Genomic DNA, 13,951 nt, shown 5'->3' on the forward strand with positions numbered 1-13,951 from the left:
AAAATGTAAGTATTTCCCAGGTACATCATTCAGAGGAAACTGCAAGACAGCATGACTGAGTGCAAAGACAAATACTGTGTATCTCAACAGTATTAAGTGGCTTCCTTTCTGTGTGTCCTTTTCTACACTATGTTGAAGAACTGGGCAAGTGAGAACAAATGTATGAGTTCTCAGATCAGTAGACCAGATAAGGAAAGGAGACCAGAGGAGGAAGCCAAGAACTTTGACGAACAAAATACTAAAATAAAATTGCTGAAAAAAGCGTTCTGTGCCTTTAAGATTGCGACCTGCCGTAAACGGTCACGATAATGTAGTAAATCAATAACACGTGTAAAAAAATATTTTATGAAGCTAGCGACACCAAGATGGGGATTTTGGTGTCAATTTATCTATGATACCAGTATTTATTCAAACTAATAAGATGGTGATCCTTGCAGTTGAAGATACATTGTCCGAATTTAAATAATTTGAGTAGTTTAAAGGATTGCAAGGAAAGGTAGGTAACGTTAACAGTTTCAGGACCGTGATGCTGTGTTAGCTAGCTAGAGAGATAACGTTATGTTTCTTGATGAAATTGTTATACATTACTAGCTACATTGTTTCATTACACTGTAACAATGGAATTTAATATGATAAGGTAGCTAGCTAGCTGGTAAATGTACCTGTGCTATAGCACTTTAACACATGGCAGACTTACTGTCATACCACCCTGTCTGAAAGGTATTTTTCTGTGATTTCATAGCTACTGTATATTGTTTCTTGTTTTTCCTCGGACCAGAATTATGTTCGTGGCAGTGGAGATGGTTGACACTGTCAGAATCCCCCCATGGAATTTCCAGCGGCAGTTCAATGAAGCCATAGCCGAAGAACTCAACAAGAAATTGGCCAATAAGGTGAGAGGATGCAGTACCAAAGATACTGTATCCAACTCCCCTATTCATCAGTGGACAGAGGTTCTGTATATTGTCAGCTGAGTTAATCTTTTATTGTTTGCTTTGTTTAGCCTAACACAATTGTGACATTGTAGTCTTGTTAACTTATCTGCTTTATTTATGTTTGGCTGTTCTTTACCTGCATCGCCACAGGTGGTTTACCAGGTTGGCCTCTGTATCTGTTTGTATGACATCACAAAACTGGAGGATTCCTACATATTTCCAGGTGATGGAGCTTCCCACACCAAAGGTAAGGAAATTACAATTTGCGACAGATTTTGATGCGAATATTTAAAAATCAGCATAAAAATATTATGCACATTTTCCCACCGCAGGTGGGTTTCCATAAAACTGACTTGTTGCAGATAAAAAGCTGTGTGATGACAGGGCACATAAAAAGCCCTTTTGTGCTTACATTTCTTTGTACTGAATAAAAAATGGAAGTTCAATGTTTCCATTGCATTTTAAACTCGACCGATGGTTTTGTCACAAACTGTTACAACAAATAGTAAACGTGCTCAATCTGGTTTTTGCACATGCTCTCTAGACAACAGTTCACTTATAAAGTTGACAGAGTAGGTTATATGATGAGATGTGGATAAGCGCGAGATCATTTTTATTTGATAAAGCCGAACACCGATCATGTCAATCCTCAATATTTATTTATTGGACATTTGCAAGCCTACAGTGTACTTAAAAGCCCAATACAGCCATTTTGTATCTTAATATCAAATCATTTCACCAGGCAGGCCAAAACTCCATCCCACCAAAACAGGCTGAAATTTCAGGCGCTCTTTTCAAACAGTGCTTACAATAAGAGGGCATTATCATTATTTTCAGTTTCATGGTGTTATTCCAACCTCATAGTGCGTAAATACAGTTGAAGTTGGAAGTTTACATACACCTTAGTCATATACATTTAAACTCAGTTTTTCATAATTCCTGACATTTAATCCTAGTAAAAAATGTGGAATGTCAGAATAATAGTAGAGTGATTTATTTCAGCTTTTATTTCTTTCATCACATTCCCAGTGGGTCAGAAGTTTACATACACTCAATTAGTATTTGGTAGCTTTGCCTTTAAATTGTTTAACTTGGGTCAAATGTTTCGGGTAGCCTTCCACAAGCTTCCCACAATAAATTGGGTGAATTTTGGCCCATTCCTCCTGACAGAGCTGGTGTAACTGAGTCAGGTTTGTAGGCCTCCTTGCTCGCACACGCTTTTTCAGTTCTGCCCAGAAATGTTCTATAGGATTGAGGTCAGGGCTTTGTGATGGCCAGACCAATACCTTGACTTTGTTGTCCTTAAGCCATTTTGCCACAACTTTGGAAGTATGCTTGGGGTCATTGTCCATTTGGAAGACCCATTTATGACCAAGCTTTAACTTCCTGACTGATGTCTTGAGATGTTGCTTCAATATATCCACATAATTTTCCTTCCTCATGATGCCATTTATTTTGTGAAGTGCACTAGACCCTCCTGCAGAAAAGCATCCCCACAACATGATGCTGCCGGGGGTGCAAGCCTCCCCCTTTTTCCTCCAAACATAACGATGGTCATTATGGCCAAATAGTTCTATTTTAGTTTCATCAGACCAGAAGACATTTCTCCAAAAAAGTACGATCTTTGTCTCCATGTGCAGTTACAAACCATAGTCTGGCTTTTTTATGACGGTTTTGGAGCAGTGGCTTCTTCCTTGCTGAGCGTCCTTTCAGGATATGTCGATATAGGACTCGTTTTACTGTGGATATAGATACTTATGTACCTGTTTCCTCCAGCATCTTCACAGGGTCCTTTGCTGTGGTTTTGGGATTGATTTGCACTTTTTGCACCAAAGTATGTACATTTATTTCACATTTTATTTCACATTTATTTAACCAGGTAGGCAAGTTGAGAACAAGTTCATTTACAATTGCGACAGTTACAGTTACACATGGAGTAAAACAAACATAATACAGTAGAAAAATAAGTCTATATACAATGTGAGCAAATGAGGTGAGATAAGGGAGGTAAAGGCAAAAAAAAGGCCATGGTGGCGAAGTAAATACAATATAGCAAGTAAAACACTGGAATGGTAGATTTGCAGTGGAAGAATGTGCAAAGTAGAAACAGAAATAATGGGGTGCAAAGGAGCTAAATAAATACAGTAGTGGAAGGGGTAGTTGTTTGGGCTAAATTATAGATGGGCTATGTACAGGTGCCGTAATCTGTGAGCTGCTCTGACAGCTGGTGCTTAAAGCTAGTAAGGGAGATAAGTGTTTCCAGTTTCAGAGATTTTTGTTGTTCGCTCCAGTCATTGGCAGCAGAGAACTGGAAGGAGAGGCGGCCAAAGTAGGAATTGGCTTTGGGGGTGACCAGAGATATATATACCTGCTGGAGCGCGTGCTACAGGTGGGTGCTGCTATGGTGACCAGCGAGCTGAGATAAGGGGGGACTTTACCTAGCAGGGTCTTGTAGATGACCTGGAGCCAGTGGGTTTGGCGATGAGTATGAAGCGAGGGCCAGCCAACGAGAGCGTACAGGTCGCAGTGGTGGGTAGTATATGGGGCTTTGGTGACAAAACGGATGGCACTGTGATAAACTGCATCCAATTTATTGAGTAGGGTATTGGAGGGTATTTTGTAAATGACAACGCCGAAGTCGAGGATCTGTAGGATGGTCAGTTTTACGAGGGTATGTTTGGCAGCATGAGTGAAGGATGCTTTGTTTCGAAATAGGAAGCCAATTCTAGATTTAACTTTGGATTGGAGATGTTTGATGTGAGTCTGGAAGGAGAGTTCATCTCTAGGAGACAGAACGCGTCTCCTTCCTGAGCAGTATGACGGCTGCGTGGTCCCATGGTGTTTATACTTGCGTACTATTGTTTGTACAGATGAACGTGGCACCTTCAGGCGTTTGGAAATTGCTCCCAAGGATCAACCAGACTTGTGGATGTCTACAATTTTTTTCTGAGGTCTTGGCTGATTTCTTTTGATTTTCCCATGATATCAAGCAAAGAGGCACTGAGTTTGAAGGTAGGCCTTGAAATACATCCACAGGTACACCTCCAATTGAATCAAATGATGTCAATTAGCCTATCAGAAGCTTCTAAAGCCATGACATCATTTTTGGGACTTTTCCAAGCGGTTTAAAGGCACAGTCAACTTAGTGTATGTAAACTTCTGACCCAATGGAATTGTGATACAGTGAATTATAAGTTAAATAATCTGTATGTAAGCAATTGTTGGAAATATTACTTGTGTCATGCACAAAGTAGATGTCCTAACCGACTTGCCAAAACTAGTTTGTTAACAAGAAATTTGTGGAGTGGTTGAAAAATGAGTTTTAATGACTCCAACCTAAGTGTATGTAAACTTCTGATTTCAACTGTATATATAAAACACAGGAAAATCATAGTTTTGACCACCATCATTGTTTATTTAATCTTCCTATAAACTCTTCATGCTTTTCCATGGCATGGTGGTAGTAGGCTGCAACGTAAAATATCATTGCGTGAATCCAAGTTAACCTCGACATGATGGTTATTATATCAATAGTTGCGGCGTTTCGACCATGATTATTGCATAATCTTTCACAGGCAAGAAAATTGTCCACCCTTGTCTAGTGTATTTTGTGTTGACATTTTGCCCTCAAATGTGCTGTTTCCATCATGCCTGCTGTGAGTTAATTTTTTTAATGTGTAATTCATCTGCATGAAATGGTTGGATGGAAACCTGCTTAATGTCGCTGATAGGCCTACATGTTTCATATGAATATTGATTTGCAGGTAACAAGTGAATACATTGTTTTAGGATTGAGCCCACAAATGTATTCACTTGTTACCTGTAAATCAATATTCATGCAATAATTGTGGTCAAAATGGTGCAAAATAATACAAATAAAATAAAAACGTCACTGGTCCAATGAATGTGTTTATTTTCGAACGCTCTGCATAGAATTATTACTTTGTGTTATCTAAGGTAGAAAAAATACAGGTTAAGACGAAGTAATAATTCCATGCAGAGCATTCGAAAATAAACACGTTCATTGGACCAGTGACTTAAAAAAAATATATATATATTTCACCTTTCATTTAACTAGGCAAGTCAGTTAAGAACAAATTCTTATTTACATTGACGGCCTAGAAACAGTGTGTTAACTGCCTTGTTCAGGGGCAGAACGACTGATTTTTACCTTGTCAGCTCGGGGACTCGATCTAGCAACATATTCGGTTACTAGCTAGGTGTCAGAAGCAGCAGGTTCACCATCCTTTCTCCCCTGCCTCTGGAATGGTTGCAGTCTGGGAGAATGTTGGACTACCTAGCTAACATTTTTGATCCTGTTCGTTTGATCCTGATCCTATTTCAAATGCTCACACTGATGTTTTCCAATTCAGTCAAACAAATAATGGCTTATTACCAAAGCGGTATTGTAAACACGTTGTGGCCGATGTGTGTGATTGTTTGCAGACTTTTTTTCCCCAGCTTTGACCGTGCTACTGACTGTAGTGGTGTTGCTTGGCTTGCGCATGCAAATTTAGTTCACACAACATTTTATAATAGAATTTTATTTGACACGTCAAATTAAAAGCTTAATTGATGCGTATCTTTTTTTGAAATGCAAAGACCCAAACGGCATTCCATATGTTATATACACTGCTCAAAAAAATAAAGGGAACACTTAAACAACACAATGTAACTCCAAGTCAATCACACTTCTGTGAAATCAAACTGTCCACTTAGGAAGCAACACTGATTGACAATAAATTTCACATGCTGTTGTGCAAATGGAATAGACAAAAGGTGGAAATTATAGGCAATTAGCAAGACACCCCCAATAAAGGAGTGATTCTGCAGGTGGTGACCACAGACCACTTCTCAGTTCCTATGCTTCCTGGCTGATGTTTTGGTCACTTTTGAATGCTGGCGGTGCTCTCACTCTAGTGGTAGCATGAGACGGAGTCTACAACCCACACAAGTGGCTCAGGTAGTGCAGCTCATCCAGGATGGCACATCAATGCGAGCTGTGGCAAGAAGGTTTGCTGTGTCTGTCAGCGTAGTGTCCAGAGCATGGAGGCGCTACCAGGAGACAGGCCAGTACATCAGGAGACGTGGAGGAGGCCGTAGGAGGGCAACAACCCAGCAGCAGGACCGCTACCTCCGCCTTTGTGCAAGGAGGAGCACTGCCAGAGCCCTGCAAAATGACCTCCAGCAGGCCACAAATGTGCATGTGTCTGCTCAAACGGTCAGAAACAGACTCCATGAGGGTGGTATGAGGGCCCGACGTCCACAGGTGGGGGTTGTGCTTACAGCCCAACACCGTGCAGGACGTTTGGCATTTGCCAGAGAACACCAAGATTGGCAAATCGCCACTGGCGCCCTGTGCTCTTCACAGATGAAAGCGGGTTCACACTGAGCACATGAGCACATGTGACAGACGTGACAGAGTCTGGAGACGCCGTGGAGAACGTTCTGCTGCCTGCAACATCCTCCAGCATGACCGGTTTGGCGGTGGGTCAGTCATGGTGTGGGGTGGCATTTCTTTGTGGGGCCGCACAGCCCTCCATGTGCTCGCCAGAGGTAGCCTGACTGCCATTAGGTACCAATATGAGATCCTCAGACCCCTTGTGAGACCATATGCTGACACATGCACATTTGTGGCCTGCTGGAGGTCATTTTGCAGGGCTCTGGCAGTGCTCCTCCTTGCACAAAGGCGGAGGTAGCGGTCCTGCTGCTGGGTTGTTGCCCTCCTACGGCCTCCTCCACGTCTCCTGATGTACTGGCCTGTCTCCTGGTAGCGCCTCCATGCTCTGGACACTACGCTGACAGACACAGCAAACCTTCTTGCCACAGCTCGCATTGATGTGCCATCCTGGATGAGCTGCACTACCTGAGCCACTTGTGTGGGTTGTAGACTCTGTCTCATGCTACCACTAGAGTGAGAGCACCGCCAGCATTCAAAAGTGACCAAAACATCAGCCAGGAAGCATAGGAACTAAGAAGTGGTCTGTGGTCACCACCTGCAGAATCACTCCTTTATTAGGGGTGTCTTGCTAATTGCCTATAATTTCCACCTTTTGTCTATTCCATTTGCACAACAGCATGTGAAATTTATTGTCAATCAGTGTTGCTTCCTAAGTGGACAGTTTGATTTCACAGAAGTGTGATTGACTTGGAGTTACATTGTGTTGTTTAAGTGTTCCCTTTATTCTTTTGAGCAGTGTAAGTAGCTCCACCTTGCCCTCTGATAGGTTAGGTGGAACTTTCACTGTATTGCACCATATTACTATCAGATCTACACAAGTGCCTGGAGGTCACTGACTAGGAGTTGTTTCTGGGCAGGGATTTTCTCTTAGGACTGACTGTCCATTTTGATGTGACCTTATCTTTTCCCTACTCTGTTAGTCCACTTCAGGTATGTTGTGTTCCACCCTTTCTTGGATGAGATTCTTGTTGGAAAGATCAAGTACTGCAGTCAAGAAGGAGTACATGGTGAGAGAAACACCTCATCTTTCACCCCACCTTCCAGTTTTCTCCCCACCCATCTGAATGTTAAGTCCTAGTAGCCTATATGACTCAGTGCAACAGCATTGTCCATAACGCATATACCTATGTCTATTCTGGACTAATAGGCCTCGTTGTGTGGAAATAAGAACAATTGAACATGCTGTGATTTGCTGATACACTAATTTGGGTCAGATACTTTTTATACTCCGGCGTCACAGCCCCAGAGGAGTCTGTACACACTGCAGTGGTTTTCCTACCGACCCGGTCTCTCTCTCAATGTATAAAGTGGATCAACAGGAAGAATGTCTCAGTATGAAGTATAACATTGTGGCAGTCTGTATAGATTTGTTCACACTGCCATATTTTGTTTCACAGTCAGCCTAGGATTCTTTGATGACATCGTCATTCCCCCAGAGTCCCTACAGCAGCCTGCAAAATTGTATCCTGCCCAGTGATGTGTGTTTGTGTATTTCTTACCAATGTGTGCATTTGACAATTTGTTGCTTAAAGCTGAGTTGCAGTAGATGGCTCTGGAATACAATTGTGTAAATGTTAATTAAACTCCTCATGTTGATAGCTATCTGATAGACATTTTAGTTTACCTGTAAAAGCTACTGAAAATAAAGCAATCTAGCAAGCGCTCCTTGACTGCTGCCTCAGCGATGAAGCGGAGCAGGTGTGGGTGTGGGAGTATGAGACGGACGAAGGGGCCCATGACCTCTACATGGACCAAGGTGAGGACATCCGCTTCCGGGTCACAGATGAAGTCTTCCTGGACACGTCGCCCACAGGCCCTTCTGCCGCAGCAACCGACACCCCTGCAGCTCCAGGAGCAGAGGAGAGTGGCCAGAAGAAAGAGGCCCCTTACACACTGCTAGTAAGAAGGCGCTCACTGATAGAACAGACTTATTTCACACTACAAAAGATTGAATTACTATTGTTGTGAATTGAATAATTTCAAGTATCCATTTACAGTATATGTGATTGAGTTAAATGGTACCGGTAAGCTCACTCAAAATGTCCAGTGAGCAAGTATGGAACGTTTGATCAGGAGTATAATTCATTGGCTGAATTCTCCTGATGACCTGGATGGAATTATGTGATCTTTCCTTAACCCATAGGAAGTCCCACCCAGTTGACTACTTAAACATTTTGAAAGTCCTCAACGGTGCTGCCCAGGCTTAAACAAGCTTTGGGGCACTGGAGCTGTCTATTTTAGTCTATGGTGATGTTACTGCAGAATTGGTACCTTTTGGGTAGTGCAACTGGTTAGTACTTTGTCAAGTAGGGCGGTCACTTGTGCTTGCGAAGCAAAGGACCACTCGTTCGAGAAGGCAAAACTGTTAGCAGCATAGTGATGTCCTTCACATAGGTGTACTTTTGGTTTTGCATCATACATCCTTATTACAAATGACTATTTTAAGGTATTTTTCAATACTATAAGTCAGTAATTAATTCCACCCCTTCCCTCCCTGCCTTTCTTGTGTATCAGGGTACCATTAGCGAGCCAGGCTTGGGCCTCCTGTCCTGGTGGAACAGCTAGCGAAAGGAGAGACCATTACAGTAGAGAAAACAGGGGAGACAGCTGTCAAGTATTCATCCTACCTGCTGGACATACACCTTCTTTTTGGACTCTTCTCAGTCACTCCTCCCAGGTTGTGACTTTAACACTGGAGAAACAGGACTCTGTGAAGTGTCCACAAGGCTAATAGACACAGAACTTTGGGCTCAAGTAGAGGAGCCAGGATTCCCATAATAGGAATGGCAGACCCAAGGACAAGGAACCAGTAGCAAGGATTTCTAATAGCGCACACAGGCCGGGGACATGGAGAACTGCCTCACTTGCAAAGGTGTAGATCCACTTCCCCCTGTATATTGTAAATACTACCACCATAACTGTTAACGCACCAGCATTTACACCCGGTGCACATGACCGTAAGAAAGACTGACTAAAGGGCCCCAATTGGCCTATTTAGTGTCACCATGTAGTCTGTGAGTGTTCAGTTGAACAAGTAATGGAGTGTGCCTAAATATACAATTGTGTGTTGTCTTTTTGACCAGTATAGTGTTTCATCAGTGATAATCTTTGTTTGCATGATTTTGAGTTGGGTTATTTAAGTAATTAACGCCCAAGGAGGTGATGGTATATGGCCAATATACCACGGATCTCAGGCATGACGCATCGCAGAGTATTGGCCATTTTTCACAAAGCCCTGAGGTTTCTTATTGCTATTATAAACTGGTTACCAATGTAATTAGAGCAGTAAAAATAAATGTTTTGTCATATCTGTGGTATATGGCTGATATACCACGGCTGTCAGCCAATCAGCATTCAGGGCTCGAACCACCCAGTTTATAATTGTGTATAGGACATGTATCCCAAAAATATCATAAAATTACTGTCCTTGGGAAGGGTTGTTGTGAACCCACAAGCACTACACCTCACTGTAATTTGTGTATTTTCAGAGTTGGTCCTCTGAAGCAGTTTTTGATAAAGCGTAGAAGCCATATTCTTCCAGGCCAAATGAATGTTTCATATTCTGATCTTGATTTTGGTTATTTTTACTTACACCATTACATGAAGGAATACATCAGTATGGTTTACAATACGAACACGTACTTGTTTAATGTAATAACTGCTTTGACGCGTATGGGCATAGCACTCTTGTTATGCCAACAAATTTGTCGGCAAACACACATCACAAACATCACGCCCATTCTCCCGGCTACGGTGTAATCTCAGCCAGCGGCAGATGCGCAGCTTCAACAACACACCGCAAATCAGGGTATTCCGCGCGACTACGCGTATTTACTGTTATTTATTTAATGTTATATAATAGTAACTGACAAGGCACACACCCGTCCTCTACCGACAAAACGGACTCTAGCAATGCAGTAAGTAGACCGATGTTAAAAAAAAATAAAAAAATATTGTACAAATATTCAAGTACGGGCATGCCAGCTATTGTTTGGATTGTAGAAAATCTGTATCGCCTATTCATTAACGTGTGACAGCCTTTTTGACCAAAGTATAGGCTAAAGGAAATGTATGATAATGACAACTATTGGCTATAGAATACCTTTGACAAGGCTACTCATCCTCTCATCCCTATAGCGTCTCTGTTTGCGCGCGCCGACTTTTCGAATGTTCTGGAAATTAGAAAAAGTCGGATGATATGCGTGTTTATTACATAATAATTTGGCAATGCAAACTGGTCATTCATTTAGCCCGAAATGCACGCCTCCGCAACATGACGAATCATACAATGTTATGAATGTCTCACGTAGAGGGATTTTTCTTGTGATATTTAGACACGTTGAGCCGAGTCAATTGACTATTTCAGATATTTAATTCTGATGTAGCCCAGAGAAAGTATCCAGAGAGATAGACTTAACTGTTTCTCTCTTTTAATTTTAACTTTATAAAAACGGTGTTACAATGTTGGTGTTACAATGTAGCAGCCCTAATGTTTTGGTTTGCAGTCATTATCCAACGCTTTCCCGTATTGCATGCTGACGTCAGAAACACACAGCTAGCGTTTTGCCAGCAGTTCTGTCGACGGCGTTCTCAACATTCGAGCTGTCTGTTTTACTGTAACCTTGATGATGCAGGCAGAGCGAAAGAATGTAACTATCTTAAACCATGCAAAGCCATCTTGGCCTTGGAGTGTGTGCTGTGTCCTATCTTATTGCGTGCACATGCCATCAATATGCACCACCATGTCTTGGCACACAATGGCTGCTTTATTAAAATATATATATATATATATTTAACCTTTATTTAACTGCTTTTGTTGCAGCAATTCCTAAAGCTGTGCTCCTCTTGAGCTTGAAGGACTTGATACATAATGTAAACAACAGTCATATATCTAAGTTGAGCCTGTTATTGTTTGTGGGCAGACTTAGGAATGGTTGGCAGTTGAAATGTATGGCATTTGAAAGTAAAAATTGTCTGTAATGAATTGAAAGGCTGCCAGTGTCATTTTTGGTTAAACATTGCCACTAGGCTGATACTCTTAACCAGGGTAGTCTGACTAAATGGCTCCATAAGTGTCCAGTAATGTAAATCCAAACATCCATCTTAATATGAAGCTGTTATGAATGATGCATAATGTTCTCTGCAGTAGGGATAAACTTCATGAAATCTGTCTTTGTTTCAGTTGTTCCTTTTGGTTCAACTTTCGCTTTTCTTCTCTTTCTTTCTTCATTAAGAAACTTGCTGAAACAAACTGACAAATGTGTACTCAATAGCAAGACATATTAAAGCAGAGACAGTGAGCAGACTAACAAAACTGGAGTGTCAGCATCAGGCCAGGTGGTGAAGAACCAGAAGAGTGGTAAGAAGAGCGACCTCGCCCGTGCCTCAGCCATGACAGACCCCAGCCTGACGTCCCCCTCAGAGGCCCCTCTGCGCTCCCCCCGGGCTGCACCCATTTCCCTCTCCTTCCCCTTCTTGAGGGAGGGCAGCCGTGTGTGGGAAAGGGGAGCGCCACCCCAGCCCCGGTCACTGCCCAGCCCACTGCCCACCAAACGCAACCGCACCTATTCAGCGTAAGCAACTAGATATGCTGCTCATGAATGCGTTTCTGTATTAGAATTGGTTTGATAGTGCATGTTTATTATCGTTCACTTCTATGACGTTTATATATACATTCCTTAACTTCTTAGAGAATAATTTATTTCCACAAGCAGTAGCAGAAGGGATATGGTGTGTTGATGTAATGTTTTGTTAAGAGTGGACATGATGCTCTCTCCCCTGTCTCTCTTCAGCACGGTGCGGGCCACCTCAGGGCCAGCGTTTAAGGGCGTGTGCAAGAGCTTCTGCAGGTCACAAGGTCATGGCTTCATACGCCCCACCAATGGCGGAGATGACATCTTTGTTCACATCTCTGAGTGAGTGGCCTTCATCACTACAGCAGCCTTCTTTAGCTTGGCAAATTTCTAAAATGAACAGAATGCCCTGTTTTTTAAATATTCTGTTCACAGCTTTCTATCTCAGAGCAGCAATGGAACATCAGTGTTCAGTGTCAGATAAAATGTGTCAAGGTTCAAAGCAGGAACTGACTGCATATTCATATTGTGCAGTAAATGAACATCTAAATCATTAATTCAATCTATTTCAGTATCGAGGGCGAGTATGTCCCAGTAGAAGGAGATGAGGTCACATACAAAGTCTCCCGGATCCCACCCAAAAACCTGAAGATCCAGGCCGTGGAGGTGAAGATAGTTCATCTGAACCCAGGGACGAAGCATGAGACCTGGTCTGGCCAGATCATCAGCCAGCTAGACGAGAGCTAGGCTTCAGCGCTGGCCTGTTTATCTACACTTGGCTACAGGGAGGGCTAGGGTGGGAAGTTGAGGGGTCTGGCTAGGGCAGGCAGGGACGGCCAACTGGTGCTGGAGAGTCTGTCTAAATCAGGTGTGCTAGAGCTGGGCTGGAACAAAACCCTAGATACACTGACTGGCTCCTCAGGACACAAGTTGGCCATCCGTGAACTAGGACGTGGTTAGTACAGACTGGATTGATAAGTCATAAAAGCCAAGGGAGGAGAATATGTTCAACCTGAAGGTACTGGAAGTGGGTGAGGGGACTGAGCGGAGTGGTGGAGGAAATAGAATGAGAAATCCGACACCATTTTGAGGAGAAGCATTACTATTGGTGTCAAATCAAAATGAGGTTGGAGAGAAAATAACTGATGAAGGTTTAGAGATACAGAATCGGAAACGTCTGATTGAGAGAGCAATCGAGAAGGGAGGGAGAGATGGGCGTAAGACAAAATCAAAAGCTTGAACGAATAATTTATATTTTACTGTGAATGGAAAAGCCACTATTAATATGTTCTCGAGGTACACAACCGTCTTTGTATTTTTGCCTTTTATTAATATATATTTATTTGATCATTTTGCTTCGATTTTTTTGTATCCGTTAGTTTTGAGGTTACTGGGTTTAAGTTTTGGGAATTGTAGTCAAACGAATGCACTTAAAAACTTGAACTTCCATTCTGAAATACTGCCGAACCGACTACAACTCCTATTAGGCTTTATCATGTGGCAATTTGTAGTCCTGTTTGCAAATTGTAACTCACCATGATGGTATGAGCAAATTACTGTAAGGTTTTTGAAACTATTTGAAACTTTTCTATTGTCTGAGAGACGCTGTAACACACTGTCAATGGAATTTAAATACATTTGAATGTATTTGTTTAAGTTCTGAAATGATCATTTGATTGTTACTGAGCCGTTATTCGTATTTGTTTCATGTCTGCCCATTATGTTTAGCATTTCTCCATATTTAGGCTATTTCTATGTATTTTTCTGTCCTTCATTCTTACTGTTTTGGGTTGTTTTATTTCATATTTTAGTTTTAGTTAAAATGCTAGGTTTTCCATTGGTCACAGTTCAGAGCATTTTCTGTTAGACAAGCCACTGTGGCTATAGTTTACCCTAATTTCAATGTGAGCCTTGAAAGAGCACTAAAAACATTTTATGATTCACAATTATGGTGGCTGTTATCTTTCTTTAGTATTTATCTT

At 41.9% G+C, this 13,951-nt stretch overlaps 2 protein-coding genes across 3 annotated transcripts; both read left to right on the forward strand.

Annotated features, from left to right (window-relative positions):
* The first annotated feature begins 297 nt into the window (after window positions 1–297).
* Window positions 298–11,380, forward strand: LOC139565294 (DNA-directed RNA polymerase III subunit RPC8-like). Of its 2 annotated transcripts, XM_071385504.1 has the most exons (7): window positions 298–496; window positions 779–893; window positions 1,086–1,182; window positions 7,317–7,403; window positions 7,794–7,857; window positions 8,079–8,295; window positions 8,911–11,380. In XM_071385504.1, exons 2-7 carry the CDS (start codon window positions 783–785, stop codon window positions 8,959–8,961), a joined length of 627 nt encoding a protein of 208 aa, XP_071241605.1. In that variant the 5' UTR covers window positions 298–496; window positions 779–782; the 3' UTR covers window positions 8,962–11,380. The 2 variants fall into 2 exon arrangements, with proteins under 2 accessions (XP_071241605.1, XP_071241606.1); XM_071385505.1 differs by lacking the exon at window positions 7,317–7,403 and having other exon boundaries at window positions 299–496; window positions 8,911–9,943.
* On the forward strand, window positions 10,174–13,915 carry LOC139565295 (cold shock domain-containing protein C2-like). Its single transcript, XM_071385506.1, has 4 exons — window positions 10,174–10,313; window positions 11,631–11,969; window positions 12,189–12,311; window positions 12,542–13,915. Exons 2-4 carry the CDS (start codon window positions 11,788–11,790, stop codon window positions 12,714–12,716), a joined length of 480 nt encoding a protein of 159 aa, XP_071241607.1. The 5' UTR covers window positions 10,174–10,313; window positions 11,631–11,787; the 3' UTR covers window positions 12,717–13,915.
* Window positions 13,916–13,951: the final 36 nt, after the last annotated feature.

Source organism: Salvelinus alpinus, chromosome 36, assembly GCF_045679555.1.
Source record: "Salvelinus alpinus chromosome 36, SLU_Salpinus.1, whole genome shotgun sequence".
Classification (NCBI taxonomy): Eukaryota; Metazoa; Chordata; class Actinopteri; order Salmoniformes; family Salmonidae; genus Salvelinus; species Salvelinus alpinus.

Coding starts and splice junctions, on each gene's coding strand:
- LOC139565294 (XM_071385504.1), top strand. CDS start 783: ATGTTCGTGGCAGTGGAGATGGTTGACACTGTCAGAATCCCCCCATGG. Junction 7,404..7,793: donor CAGTCAAGAAGGAGTACATG/GTGAGAGAAACA, acceptor TTTGTTTCACAG/TCAGCCTAGGATTCTTTGAT. Junction 8,296..8,910: donor AGGCCCCTTACACACTGCTA/GTAAGAAGGCGC, acceptor CTTGTGTATCAG/GGTACCATTAGCGAGCCAGG.
- LOC139565295 (XM_071385506.1), top strand. CDS start 11,788: ATGACAGACCCCAGCCTGACGTCCCCCTCAGAGGCCCCTCTGCGCTCC. Junction 11,970..12,188: donor CGCAACCGCACCTATTCAGC/GTAAGCAACTAG, acceptor GTCTCTCTTCAG/CACGGTGCGGGCCACCTCAG. Junction 12,312..12,541: donor ATCTTTGTTCACATCTCTGA/GTGAGTGGCCTT, acceptor AATCTATTTCAG/TATCGAGGGCGAGTATGTCC.